Source organism: Kogia breviceps, chromosome 13 (assembly GCF_026419965.1).
Source record: "Kogia breviceps isolate mKogBre1 chromosome 13, mKogBre1 haplotype 1, whole genome shotgun sequence".
NCBI classification, from domain to species: Eukaryota; Metazoa; Chordata; class Mammalia; order Artiodactyla; family Physeteridae; genus Kogia; species Kogia breviceps.
This window is the reverse complement of record NC_081322.1, coordinates 61,909,609-61,924,307: the sequence shown is the minus strand read 5'-3', so window position 1 is coordinate 61,924,307 and position 14,699 is coordinate 61,909,609. Positions and strand designations below refer to the sequence as shown.

The following is a 14,699-nucleotide window of genomic DNA, read 5'->3' as shown; positions in this document are numbered from 1 at the left end:
TTCTGCCAATAGAGGACTCTAGAGGGAAACAGAAGATTGGATGAGTAGTAGAGAGACTTCCGTTCACCTGTCAGTGTCGTCCCATCAGCAGTACTGTACCTGACAGCAGTAGTTTGTTCCAGTAGCACGTGGTTCTAGTTTTCCGTTTTTTCCATAGTTTCAGAACCAGTGTCATTACCCTCCTTCAAAAATGTCAGCACCAACCAGTGTCTCCTCAAGCGATGAGTTGCAGCTCTGTGGAGGTCCTCCTCTGAGGTGCTGGCTTATATGCACCAGCTGGAGATCACCGTCTCCCTAGGGGTCTGAGCCCCAGCTCCACAGGGTTCCCTGGAAAGCTTCTAGCTTCTGGCATTCTCCTCTTCCCTTTTTTCACGTATATAAGGAGTGGTAGCTGCTTTCCTCAGTTATCCTGTCTGTGTTACCTCAGTGTTCCTTTTTTGTCCTTCATTCATCAAATATCTGTTTAACCAAATCCCTATGTTAAATTATCTTAAAATAACTGGTGTGGATTCTGTTTTCCTGGTTGCATATCATCTGATACAATGGATAAGACAATATTCATTTGTCTTCTCTCCTACTGCCAGATATGGTGGACATGGCCAAACCCACTGCACTGAAATCTTGGGTAAGTTTGATAATATAGTAAAGGACAAAATGTGGAAGCAGTCAACTGTGAGGCAGTGTTGGTCCCAAGCATGTTGTCATGGCCTCTCACACAGACATCAGTAAAAAAGCAGCAGGACCATTCTCTGGTTTCCTCTGAGCTGCTAGGTTCTTCATTACAGGAGGGCTGCCGAAACCATAAACTTTGGGTGCACCTCTGGGAGAAGAGGCTTTGGGGACACGTATCGTTGATCTCAAATATATACTTTGTGGAACTTATATGAATTCTCAGTGACAAACTGAATCAAAAGGTAACATCAGCTGACTCTGAATCACCAGTTTCAACAGTCTTTGTCCCTGTGTTTGTTTCTGTGGTTTAGTCCAGCTCAATGGATGCTTAGGTTTTTTTACTTTGGGGTTTTTTTTACCTATTATACTTATTATTAATATTATTTCTTATTATAAATAAAGCTTCTCTGAGCATTCTTGTACATATCTCCCTGTGCATCTTAAGAAGTCCAACAACTTATTTTGGATTCCTACAACTGGTCAGGAAGGTCTTGTGTTGGATGGTGATGATGAATAAAACAAAAGTTTCTTTTCTAAGAATCTCAGTCTAGGAGACAGAGTATCACCACCATCATTGTCACTCATTATCATAATAATCAAATAGTGAGGAAATAGAATATGCCTCACACTGTGTTATGCATTTTCAAGTATCTCATTTAATACATGTAATGAACATCACGGAATATTATAATGGGTCAATTTTGCCTTGGAAGACAAGAGAGTTGTCAGAGACCAGTTGGGTAAGTCAATCAGAACATCCTAGATAGAGACAGTCATGCATACAAAGACATGGAAGAATGGCATGCTGCAAGTAGAGACCAATATATTGAGGCTGGGGGAGGGTAAAAGGAGGAAGGGTAAGGAGAGACAATGAAAAAATATGAGGCCAGAAAGATAGGCAAGGGCCAGATCATTGAAGCACAAATCAAGTCTGGACTTTATCCTGAAGCTAAAAGACCCATTGAGGGATTATAGAGTCAAGTATCGTGATGAACTAAATAGTTTTAAAAATTACTTTGCACTTTTATATACAGAATGGATAAACAACAAGGTCCTACTGTATAGCACAGAGAACTGTGTTCAGTATCCTATGATAAACCATATGGAATAGAATACAAAAAAAGAATGTATATATATGTATAACTGAATCACTTTACTGTACAGCAGAAATTAACACAACTTTGTAAATCAACTAAATTTCCATAAAAAATTACTTTGCTAGTAGTTTGGAGGATAGATAAGAAGGGAAAATTCTAAATGTAGGGTAGCCATATAGGAGACAATTCTAATAGTTCCCTCAGGGTAGTGTAGCAGAATAGCACATTGAGGAACATCAAGGAGGCCAAGGCCAATACAACTGGAGCCAAATGAACATGGAGGAAATCACTAGGAGTTGATGTTAGAAGTAACAGAAGGCTGGATCTTGCAGGCATTGCAAGACCTTGGCTTTTTACTCTGAAAAGTGAAGTAGGAGGACTTTGGAAGTTTTTGAGCAGATTGACACAATTAGTTTTACATTTTAATAGGATCACTCTAACTGCTGTTGTGAAAAATATAAGAAGTGGTACCAGAAACAGGTAGCAGAGTATTGGAATAATCCAGGACAGAGATGATGGTAGACTTGGACCAGAGTTGCAGTAGTGAAAGACCTCCTGACTGAACATGTATAGAGTGAGAGACAAAGATAGAAGGAAGGATAACTCCAAGGGCTTTGGCCTCAACAACTGATAGTTTACAGAAGCCATTAACTGAGATCTGAAAGACTAACTTCAGGAGTGTCGGAAATGGAAGGCCAAAAGCTCAGTTTTGTTTGTGTTGGTTTGATACGCCTTTATATATCCAAGTGGAGCTTCTGAGCAGACAAAGTTTTTAGGACACAGAAGTCTGGAGTTCAAGGAGAGGTCTGAGATAGAGATCTTTGAATCACTAACATATAAATGGTATTTAAAGCCACAAAATGGATGAATTCACCTAGGTAGTGAGTGTAGATAGGAACAGAAGATTTCTAAGAATTGGGCTCCAAGGCAAACATTGTTGAGAGGTTAGGGATGATGAGAAGGAAGCAGGAAGAAAAAAATCCCACAAAAAACTCTGACGTAAATAAGTACAAAAACCAAGAAGAAAGAATGAGGAAAACCAGGAAACTGTGGGCAAAGAAAGTGCCTCAAAAATGAGGTAGTGGCAGCTGTGTCAAATGCTGCCAGCACGTCAACTAACTTAGTAACGCAGAGATCAGTGGTGACCTTGACAAGGCGGTGAAGTCATGGGGACAAAATCCTGGTGGGAAAGAAGGAATTAAGACAGAGAGTATACACAACCATGTAGAAGAGTTCTGTTGTACAATAGAACAGAGAGATGAGACAGGAACTGGAAGGGGTTGTCAGATCAAGAGAGGGTTTTGTTGTTTTTATTTAAGGTAAGAAATGCAACAGGATATTTGTATGCTGATGGAATTAACCCAATAGACAAAGAAAAATTGATGATAAGGAGGAAGAGAGAGAATTTCTAAAGCAATGTCTTTGGGATCCAGTGGACAAGGATAAGGAAAGGACGTAGAGAGGGGCATAAGTAGTCATTGATAGTGAGAGGAGGGGAGGTGGACTTGATAGGCATGGATGTTGGCAAGTGGATTGATGCTCTGTAGGAGCTTGTGGAAGTCTATTTAGTTGGATAAACAATCCTGGAGTTCAGGAGAGAGGTTTGAGCTAAAGATAGAGAATAGTTTTCAGTTCACAGAGGGTAGTTAAAGGTATGAAGTAGAAAAGATCTACTATGGGGGCAAGACGGTAGAATACAGAATGAAAAGTAATTAGTAATGTGGCTACTGACCGTAAGTGCATTCAGAGTTCAGAGAAGTGAACAGCAACAGAGGTGAGAGGTGAGAAACTTGAGTTGGAAGGTCAGGATTTAGCGAGGAATCAACCCAGGATGAGAGCGGTGCTAAGTGTATTAAAATATAATAAGAAGGGTGGTCTTAGCTAAGAACAGGAAAGGTAAAATGGGACTCAGTGGGAGAAGGATCTGATTGTCTGCCTTGATTTGATATACACATGGGAAGCATTTTACTTAATGAAAGCAAGGGTTAAGAGAACTCCATAGTTTGCAGTATTGATTGAAGATTAGTTTGGGAGGAGTGAGATCAGAAGGGCTGATGGAGGGCCTGTAAGAGTAACTCTTGGCCACAGAGTCAGGACTCTGATGATAAAAATAGAAAGCAGGTTTTATAATGGATATTGGAACTAACGACCTGGGGAGAGCCAATATAGACTTAGAGATTTTATTCTACGGGCCCTTCTCTCCTTTAAAATGTGTACCTTACATATTTAAAGGCAGAATTATATTTATTTTAATACAAACCTTTAGACTTTAAACTTCATAATCCCACAATAATTTTGAACTGTCATTCAAATTATGTACTTGAATGTCTACGTTCAAACCTCGTTTAAATAATTTGCATCCACAATCCCTATTCCTTATGTACAAGTGAGGCAAAGGCATTACTAACGACACTTGGTAACGAAATAGTTAATGCAAGTTTCTATTGATTTCAACATAATAAAAAGTTGGTATACTTCCTGATATTAGGGAGAGTGAAGGGAAATTCCTTTGTTTCTTTTTGCTTCTATTCAGAAAGTCAGGTCAACTGAAGCAACAAGTAGAATTTCAACTTGACATATGAAAATAAGTTCCTTCTCATTATAAAGCAATTTATCTGTCTTACACAGGTCTCATCTTGTCCTCGAATATTTTTTTCTGAAATGAATTTGTGTCTGATGGATATTATTTCATAAGGACACATGGAAACTCACCAGGGCGTCTGGGAGAATAAAGGCATATTCAGATAATGAAAAAAAGTTATTAGAATTAAAGGGCTTAAAATTATAGAACTGAAGCAACCAAAGAAACAAAAGGCACAAATATCCCAAACCTACCAGTTTCCCTACATCAGACGAGGTATAAGGAAAAATTAGATTGAAAATTAGATTTTGAGCGATGTGCTAGTGTAAGTATTTAGGGAAAAGGGGTTCACTTGAAAAATGAGCATATTCTATAAAGATGAAAAATTGTATGACCCCAAAGCCTAGCTCCCTGGTTTTCTGCACATAAACTCCACAGCATTTAGCTGGGCTCCCGAGAGGTCCGGAGTTTTAACCTGGTGGGCACTTGCCATCATTGACCACATTATCATCTATCTATGTTTTGAGCAGTGTCATCTATCTATGTTTTGAGCAGTGTTCAGGTAAAGTTCTAATATCTCAGATTATTAGGCAGTCTTTCCTGTGTTTTCTGCTGATAGCCTCTTATAAATGCAAACATTTATGGTCACTGGTCATGAACATTGAGTTCAGTCATTAGCATTTATATTTTGTGAGTCATTTTGTGAGCTCTGTTAAAACCAGGGCTTGCCTAACTCTGTTCTGTCTCTTACAGCTAAACATGTAAATTTTCACAAATTGTTGCTATGATAGCTCTTACTACAGTGATCCCATATTGGCCCTATTAATGGAAATATTGAACTACCAGGAAAATATATTTTATTAAAAGAAAAGAGTTTAACAGCCAGTGTGTTTTGGAATAGGGTGGGCTAATCTGGTTGGCTCATTAACTCCACTTTTAGAGTTGGGTCGACCTCTGAACGCTGCCAGCAACGGCGTCGCACGCTTGAGTCAATCTGATTATGGACTTCTTTCACAATATTCTTTCTCAACCCCGTGCTGTGTAATCTATTCATGAGAAAGTACAGATAGGTGGTAGCAGACAGGAAGGTCTTTAACATAAAAGTTTTTCCAGTGGTACAAAGTACAAGAATCTGAGTGTATCAAAGCGCACTAAGTTTTAGCTATGATTATATCATATTTTCCAAAATGTGGTGCCGTTTTAGCCCTCTTTGTCCTGAATGTTGGCACACTGGCCACTTCTATCGCCGCAGTGTATGAGCATGCTGTTATGTTACCAAACAGAACAGAGACTCCTGTGCCAAAAGAAGAAGCTTTGCTCCTGATGAACAGGAATATAGATGTCTTAGAGAAAGCAGTTAAACTGGCAGCCAGGCAGGTATTGCCCTTTCTACACTGGCTGGGATATCCGAAAGGAAATTTGGAACTTGATGAGAATGTGAGTGTTTAGAATTTGGGAGAAACTTTTTGGCTCCTACTTGTTTTGAGCAGGGTGCACATATCATTGTGAGCCCAGAAGTTGGAACTTATGGCTGGGTCTTCACAAGGGAGACCATTTATCCCTATCTGGAGGATATTCCAGATCCTGAAGTGAACTGGATTCCATGTAGAGACCCGCCAGAGGTAATGTCATTACCCTTTGATTTTTTTTTTAACATCTTTATTGGAGTATAATTGCTTTACAATGATGTGTTAGTTGCTGCTGTATAACAAAGTGAATCAGCTATATGCATACACAGATTCCCCTTATGCCTCCCTCTTGTGTCTCCCCTCCACAACATTTGTTTAAAACCAAAGGGTAGTAAGAGGAAACAGCTACCCTTTGATTTTAAACAAATGTTGTGATGTTGTAACAGCAAGTTCAGTAAGCTTGACTAGTATTCTTGCTGACAGTCTGTAGCACTGGATTTAGACTTCTCTAATTCTTCATAATGTGTACCATCTGGCTTGTCTCCTGTTTGGTAAATGACTTGAGAGGATGATGTTTGGTTGATTATTTATTGCAGTGTTCTTTCATGAATAGTATGTGTACACACAGTTTTTATAATAGATGTGCTTAATTGGGTTTCAACAAAGTGAGAAAGTTGTGATATCTAGGGCTTATGTTCTCAAATGTAAGTAAGCAGGTCCACCCATGAACACCTGCCCCCTTTACAGGAATGGTAAAATGATGAGTGGGTTTATGTTCCCAAGGGGCTTTGATATTGGCGTGCAATGTAATCAGTACGGTGAGTGGAAATTGCATAGGACTTGAAAAAGGAGGTGCTTTTTCTGAGACCACATTCTACCCCCTCCTGACTGAGTGACGTGGGACAGACAACCTAAACTATTGACATCTCGGCTTCTTCATCTGTAAAGCAGGGATAATAAAATTTCCTCTTCTACTTCACTTTACAGAGTAGACACGCAGTATAGGGAATTCCTTGCTTGTCCAGTGGTTAGGACTCTGTGATTTCACTGCTAAGGGCCTGAGTTCAATCCCTGACTGGGGAACTAAGATCCCACAAGTCAAGCAGCACGGCCAAAAAAAAAAAAACACCCCCCAAATGAGAGCAAAGTGAAGTAATACATAGAATCTATACACTATGGTGCCCTCTTCAGTGTTAGCTCTCACTATTACTTTTTTTAACAGAAGGAGCTGGATCTGAACTTTTGCTTTCTTGTCCTTCAAGAAATTTAATAATTGTTTATAGCTGTAGTTTAGGCATAAGTTTCTTAAAGAAAATCTGTATAAAATATAAGAAAGATTTTTGAAAATAAATTATTTTAGGTGTATTTACTTTTTTTTTTTTTTTTTTTTTTTGCGGTACGCGGGCCTCTCACTGCTGTGGCCTCTCCCATTGCGGAGCACAGGCTCCGGACGCACAGGCTCAGCGGCCATGGCTCACAGGCCCAGCCGCTCCGCAGCATGTGGGATCTTCCTGGACCAGGGCACGAACCCGTGCCCCCTGCATCGGCAGGCGGACTTTCAATCACTGCTCCACCAGGGAAGCCCTATTTGCTTTTTAAAATAGTTCATATGTAATCCCTTTAAATGGCAAAATCAATGCATTAAAAAGTAATTTAACTTGCTAATTTTAAATTTACTGCCTCTGTTCAGAACTATTATCTAGCACACACAAAAAGAAACTTCTTAAATAATTTTGAAATCAGTTGGAAAATCAAGTCCAATGTTGCAACATAAGAGCTCTATTATGTGAGTCGGGTCTCACCCTGGGATTTTCACCTTTGGAAAAATTTTCTCTGAACGTTGCACAGTCTGTGTTTACAGTAATCACGTAATTATGACTCAGTTTCTACTTGATTATGGGGCTTTTCCCAGAGCAGGAAGGACTCATTATTTGCAGTAATTCAAGAGGCTTATACTGAAATACACTTTATTTGCCTTGGCTGATAAAACTGACTTTCTTAGGGGAAAGGTGTCCTGAAGTCTGATAATTAGTCTCTGACGAATTATTGTAAGTAGGGAAGGTAGGTGACTGATGAAACTTTAATATTACTGAGTCTTGCAGACACCTAACTCAAATGGCAAGCTTTCAACTCTGTGTTGTAGAAAAGAAAAATCCAGTATTTAATATAATGCTAATATTCGTAAAGAGAGCCACTGTTTCTTCCCTAGTATCATTTATCCCTAAATTTAAGGGGTAATAGGAGTCCACAGAGTCATCCTTATGTATTTAAGTACTATCATTTAGAATACTGACCCATATCATTCTTCTTTGGGCTTTCCCCATGAGGAACTAATAGGAAACATTAAAGCACCCTAATTATTTAGCCAAAAACAAACAAAAAAAGAAATCCAAAATAAAATATATAATAGTTTTATTAAGACCTTAATGACTATGAATGTTGACAATATTACCCTGTTTTTCCTGAAGGCAAAATAAAAGAAATGGTCACAATCTCTTCTTTCTATTCAAGGACTAGTTCAACATCAATTGCAAAGGGACTGAGAAACCATGGAGAGTCTGAATGGTCTCTACAAGCAATCAAGTCATCGGTGTTCTGGGCTGTCTTCCTGTAGTTACAAAATCCATAATGGTCATTATTTATTTATTGAGTACCTGCTTGGTTGGAGAATCTGTACCTGGTACACTATGCACATTACCAAATTCAATTTATGTAGCAGGTATAACTATTCCCATTTTATTTTATTATTATTTTTTGTTTGTTTCTTTTTATTTATTTATTTATTTATTTATTTTTGGCTGTGTTGGGTCTTCATTGCTGCGCGTGGGCTTTCTCTAGTTGTGGCAGCAGGGGCTACTCTTTGTTGCAGTGCGTGGGCTTCTCACTGCAGTGGCTTCTCTTGTTGCAGAGCATGGGCTCTAGGTGCATGGGCTTCAGTAGTTGTAGCACGTGGGCTCAGTAGTTGTGGCACGCAGGCTCTAGAGCGCAGGCTCAGTAGCTGTGGCACACGGGCTTTGTTGCTCCACAGCATGCGGGATCTTCCCGGACCAGGGCTCAAACCTGTGTGCCCTGCATTGGCAGGCAGATTCTTCACCACTGTGCCACCAGGGAAGTCCCTATTCCCATTTTAAATATGAAGAAAAGAAGGGAGCTTAAGGTTTCACAATTGGTGATTAGCCTGGCTCGAATTCAAAGACAGCCATTTCCACTGAGCCACACTAACGGAATGGACTTTTTTTTTTTTTTTTTTTTCCATATGCAGGCCTCTTACTGTCGTGGCCTCTCCCGTTGCGGAGCACAGGCTCCGGACGCGCAGGCTCAGCGGCCATGGCTCACGGGCCCAGCCGCTCCACGGCACGTGGTATCTTCCCGGACTAGGGCACGAACCCGTGCCCTCTGCATCGGCAGGCGGACTCTCAACCACTGCGCCACCAGGGAAGCCCACAAGGGTATCTTTTAAAGTAATTATGAATGACTTTTATAACAAATTAAAATTGTTCCATTATCTCTTTATTCTACCTTTATGGAATATTTGTATGGAAATTAGATACTTGTGAATGGAAATTTAAAAGGAGATAAATGAATAAATGATCTCCTTCAGACCACACGCTGTTTCCTTCTGAAATTATTCTTTCCTAAAATTTACCCAGTCCTGGTTAAAGCCCCTCATACTCATGGATTTCTTGCAGCCTGTGCCAGACAGGAGCTTCCTCAGAAAAGGCTACCCTGTTTCTTTTCTCCCAGTTACCTTTGGTCCCTTGACCCTGGTGCCCTGAGTCCTTTCCCGGGTTTGTCACTTATTAACTCTGGGAAGAGACACACATGAGAGCAGGAGGGTGCTCTAGGACGTGTGGGAGAGGTTGAAGATCACTCTGAGTTTGGGGACACCTTTCCCTTCCCTTCAAAAATATGACAACTGCTTTCCTAATCTTTTCCCAGGTGTTTACTTCTACTCGGTTTAATTCAATCCAGTTCCAGGAAGCTAGAGACATTCTGGGCAGCAGAAAATGCCCTTTGTCTCTCTGTTTCCATTTTACCTCCAGGTAAAGAGAGAGATTCCATCTCTCTCCAGGGGCTACAACACTCGATGATAGGATGCTACCTATACCCTAGACTCCGCCGCTTGTGCAGATGTGACCTTCTTCTCCACAATGGCCTCATGTTGGTTCTTTCTAGGCCTCTCTCTCTCTTCTTGTCTGGAGCTTGCATTAGTATCTGGTGGCTGTAGCTTCCTCACCACCCCTCACCCCACCCACCTTACATAAGCTGACCTCTGCCCTTCTCTAGTACTGGGGTGTTCCCAGCTCTTACTCACTGGGACTAAACAACCCAGTGCCCCTCTCAAAGTCGTTTTGCCCCTTATCTTTTAATACCCCACGTCTTTTATTTCTTTGACCCCTTTTTTTGTCTCTCACCCTTCTCCCCCTAATTCTCATTTTATTTACTATGACTTATAAATGAGGACCTTGCTAGACTCAGCCCTCACAGCTGTGTCTTCCTCATTGAAATTCTTTCTTTGGAGAGTTAAGCCACTCTTCTGGCTTCAACTAGTGTTTCTGAGGCAGCAGAGTATAATTCACTGGTAGGCAAAAAAGAAAAATTTTTTTCATGAGACACAGTTCAAGCCACATAATAATGACTTGAGGCTATATTAAAAAAATAAAAGTTTTTTTAAGTCTTATGGCAAACATACATTCTTACAATGTAAACTCCTTTATCAATCAGATTAATGTCAATAGGAAATTAACACAGTGTTCTAGCCATTAAATATATATATATATATATATATTTTTGTAATTGAAAAATGCTTTATTTTTAGAGATGTCACCTTTGGAATATAAATTAAGCAGTATATGCACTAAAGAAATTGCTTTACAATACAGGTACTAAAATTTTTTTGGTCTGTGATATGTTTTTCACTAAAAAAATATTTTAATAATTCTAAAAATAATTTTGGAAGACATGGGAGAAGGATGGAGGTGCTAAATTATTATTTCAGGGTCTCTGATTAGTGCTTTTTGTCTAGTCCAGTCAGGTAATTTAAGATTTATAAGAATATATGTATAAACGAATCACTTTGCTGTACACCTGAACTAACACATATTGTACATCAACTCTACTTCAATAAAAATTTTTTTTAATTAAGAAAAACCCAAAAGATTTATAAGAGAAATTGTTTTAGAAATCAAGGTGATAGAAATAACATTCAGCCTGGGATCATACCATTCAAGAAAAAGAGCAAGAAAACTGCTTGCAAAAGCCAAGATAGTATAATCAAAGTATATTCATAAGATCCTACTCTTAGTAACAGAAATACTCAGTATAAACATTACAAAAATAATTCTTACCATTTATTCAGCACTATCATTTGCCAGGCAGTGTGCTAGGTGCTTTACAATCATGATTTCTAATTCTAAAAACTATTCTTAGGAAGACGGCTAAGCTGTTTGTTGAACCAGAAGAAGGAAATGAAGCTTATTAAAGTGTAATGACTCATCTAAGGCTATATAGCTGGTAGATGTGAGAACTGGTGTTTGAATCCAAGGTTTTTTTCCACACTACACAGCACTTACCATATAGAAAATCGGCAGAATAAACTGCTCTTACTATTTTATCCAAATTTCATTCGTAAAATCCCAGACATGACCTACTATTCTGATGGCACTATCTATCTTTCATAGTATTAATAAATAATTAAGAGAATTCATTACGTTCTTATCATGTGTTTGGAAAACAGTGTTATCACAGATAACAATAATACGCTATTCTTGTCCTCAGTTCCAACAATTTAGAACCTGTTACTCAAAACAAGAAGCCCTCTGATTCAAATATAAAACACAGTATTCTTGTTAGTCATAATCACAAAGATCCGAAACCCCGTTTTTGAGCCATTTCTGCATAATATGAATCCAGGGGCTTCCCTGGTGGCACAGTGGTTGAGATTCCGCCTGCCAATGCAGGGGGCACGGTTTTGTGCCTCGGTCCGGGAAGATCCCACATGATGTGGAGCGGCTGGGCCTGTGAGCCATGGCCTCTGAGCCTGCGCGTCCGCAGAGGCCACAGCAGTGAGAGGCCCGCGTACCGCAAAAAAAAAAAAGAATCCAGGCTGCATTTGTCCATAATAGAATATTAAACTAACAAGTCCCTGAAGAGGTCACAGTGCTGACAAAACTCAACATGATGGTGGAGGCTACATAGACACAGGAAACAAAGCTAGGCCCTTCCACACAGCCACAAGTCCTCGCGATGATTTCGTTTTAAGTCAATGTCTCTTCATGCTGCACATATTCCTCAATGTCTGCTTGATGAAATACCACAATCGCCACGGGGTCTACTTTCCTGCCATCTTGTATAGACTTTGCTGCCATCCCCAAACCTAAAGGGATGTCTGCCATGGAGTACACCACGACTCCCTGGTACCGAGAAGTATTTTCAGCGATTCGACCAAGTCCAGATTTCAGCACGTGGTTCCCATACAGGAAGGATTGCTCTGCTCCAGGTTTTAGCCACACTTTATACTTGGCATAGGGTGCTAGGTAATCCAGAGCTGTGATGTGCAACCGAAACTTGTGGGTCTTGGTGAATTTTCCAAAGCACGTCCCCAGCGACACCAGCTTGTCACCGGAGATATTGGCGGCCAACTTCAAAATCTTCTCACTCACGTAGTACCCCCAGTCGTTGTGCATCCTGCAAACAGTAGGTGCCGTTGGGCCTGTCGACCAGCAGCTGAAGATTCTCCGAGACGTATTTTGCTTTCTTCTCAAACATTACACGCGTCTCCTCTTCAGTCAGAGGCCTCATTTTCCCACTGGGTTGGAACGCCGGATCCTCATGTCTCAGTAGCCATTAAATATTAATATCTAGGTGCATATATTTAGAAGCAATAAAGAGATAGATTTCTAATCTTTTATCACACACATTAGAATTCTGACTCTGATCCTACATCTGATTACCAGCTACGATTTTGCCTTGTGGATTTTTCCCCAACACCACTTAGCAAATTTCTGACACCAGCTGGGTGTCCAAGAGTTCAGTTCAATCCTGACACCATCTACCTGCAGATAGCATTAGATCCCACAAGACTGCCCTCTCCCCATGTCAGACTCTGGTTGCAAGCCCAGATTGTCCCCTGTCCTTCTGACCAACTGGCTGTAGATTAGAAGTTACATACATGGACCTTCTCTTTAGGTTTGATGAATTTCCCGGGGTGCTCAGAGAACTCAAACAGTTTACTTACTTGGTTACCAGTTTATAACAAAAGGATATAACTCGGGAACAGTCAGATGGAAGAGATGCATAGGGTGAGGTATGGGGAAGGGGCTCTGAGATTCCATGCCCTCTGGAGCACGCTACTCTCTCTACATGTCTTCCTGTTCACAAACCAGAAAGCTCTCTGAACCCCATCATGACATAGGTATGACTGATTAAACCATTGACCGTTGATGATTAAACCCAGCTCTTCTCCCCTCTCTGGAGGTCAGGGGAATGCAGCTGAAAGTTCCAAGCTTCTAGTCACTTGGTTGGTTCACCTGGCAACCAGCTCCCAGCCTTAGGTGCTTTCCAAAAGTCACTTCATTAACAAAACAAAAGACATCTTTATTGCTCTCATCAAAGAAAATTCCAAGGATTTTAAAAGCTCCGTGGAGGATAAAGACCAAGTATATATTTCTTATTATGAGTCACAATACTGCACATAAAACACGTGTGCGTGTGCACAGATATACACACGTGTTGAAATGGCCCCTCAGAGTCCACCAGATGTCCACCAATGCTCATCTCATCTCATCCTCAAAACCACCCTGTGAGATCAGCATTTTGTTGACCTCCCTTACATCAGCTGGATCAGCTGGGAAGATAAGTGATAAGGGAAATAAACTATCCTGTGGAGCGCGCCATGCCCGTTAGGGGTATTTGGCCTGGAGGAAAATGACCAATTGAGCACAGGCTCCCAAAATAGAGGCAGGCATTCATGCATGCCTCAGTAACAACCCACGTTTCCCCCCCGAGGTGATCAGTGCATGACAGGTGCAAGTGAAGCTCATTATGGACAGATGAAAACCCCCCTTTTTGCTAATGTTTATCACAAGGTCAAGAACAATATGCCCAGTCATAACAGAAACTTTGGGTGCAAACACAGACGGTAGAAGTATTGTTATCAAGAAGCTAGCAGGATGAAGGACAGACTGTTCCCACGAGAAAGAAACTAACCTAATCTTAAACAGAACCTAGTATGCTTTAACTCCCTGAACTCCCTGTAACTGCATTTTATAAAAGCTGTGCATATAAACAATAAAATTGACACTTGTTTGCAATGACTCCTGGTGTTCCTCCCGTCCTCACTCTTTCCTCTTAAACTTTTTCCTCATCCCCTTGCCGCCTGAATTCGAGCCCTCGGTCGTGCTGGCAGCGACAAGTGGCGCGCGAACAGGGACTCAAAAGACGTGGCAAACTGTTGTGCAAGTTACGTTCAGGTAAGGGGACCCTGTCTAGAGAAGAGACAGGGACAACGGGAGTAAAATGGGGCAAGAACAGTCTGTTGAGCGTACTTATTTTATAGTTGCATTACAAGCTTTGCTAAAAGAAAAGGGAGGTTCAGTTTGCAAATCTGCTTTGAAACAGTTTTTCGAAACAGTGCAAGAATTATGCCCATGGTTTCCGGAGGAGGGTACTCTTAATCTTGAAGCTTGGCGCAAAATGGGGCAAGAATTTAAGAATCAATTGTATGTTAGAGGCGCGGCTGCTTTGCCTCCTGGAACCATGACCTTGTGGACTCAAATTCGAGAAATCCTTGATCCTCTGCATAAGATAGAAGTGGTTTCGGTTAAGTCAAAGGAGGAATTGGAAGATCAGTTGTCTCCTTTCGAAGTCCTGAAACCAGCGGAGGAAACAACCTCTCATGCTCCTTGTGTTGATACTCTTCTTCCTCCTCCTCCTATACTT

At 40.7% G+C, this 14,699-nt stretch overlaps 1 protein-coding gene and 1 pseudogene across 1 annotated transcript; one reads left to right on the top strand and one right to left on the bottom strand.

The window, feature by feature from the left end:
* Nucleotides 1-5,514: 5,514 nt before the first annotated feature.
* On the top strand, nucleotides 5,515-8,387 carry LOC136792371 (vascular non-inflammatory molecule 3-like). Its single transcript, XM_067010804.1, has 3 exons — nucleotides 5,515-5,727; nucleotides 5,841-5,972; nucleotides 8,271-8,387. Exons 1-3 carry the CDS (start codon nucleotides 5,515-5,517, stop codon nucleotides 8,274-8,276), a joined length of 351 nt encoding a protein of 116 aa, XP_066866905.1. The 3' UTR covers nucleotides 8,277-8,387.
* Nucleotides 8,388-11,948: 3,561 nt separating this feature from the next.
* LOC131767642 (60S ribosome subunit biogenesis protein NIP7 homolog pseudogene) lies at nucleotides 11,949-12,560 on the bottom strand (annotated as a pseudogene).
* Between the last annotated feature and the right edge of the window lie 2,139 nt (nucleotides 12,561-14,699).

Bases quoted from the DNA above. Each gene is read 5' to 3' on its own strand.
- LOC136792371 (XM_067010804.1), top strand. From the start codon at position 5,515: ATGATTATATCATATTTTCCAAAATGTGGTGCCGTTTTAGCCCTCTTT. The intron at 5,728-5,840 runs GTATTGCCCTTT...TGTTTTGAGCAG, and splicing joins TTAAACTGGCAGCCAGGCAG to GGTGCACATATCATTGTGAG.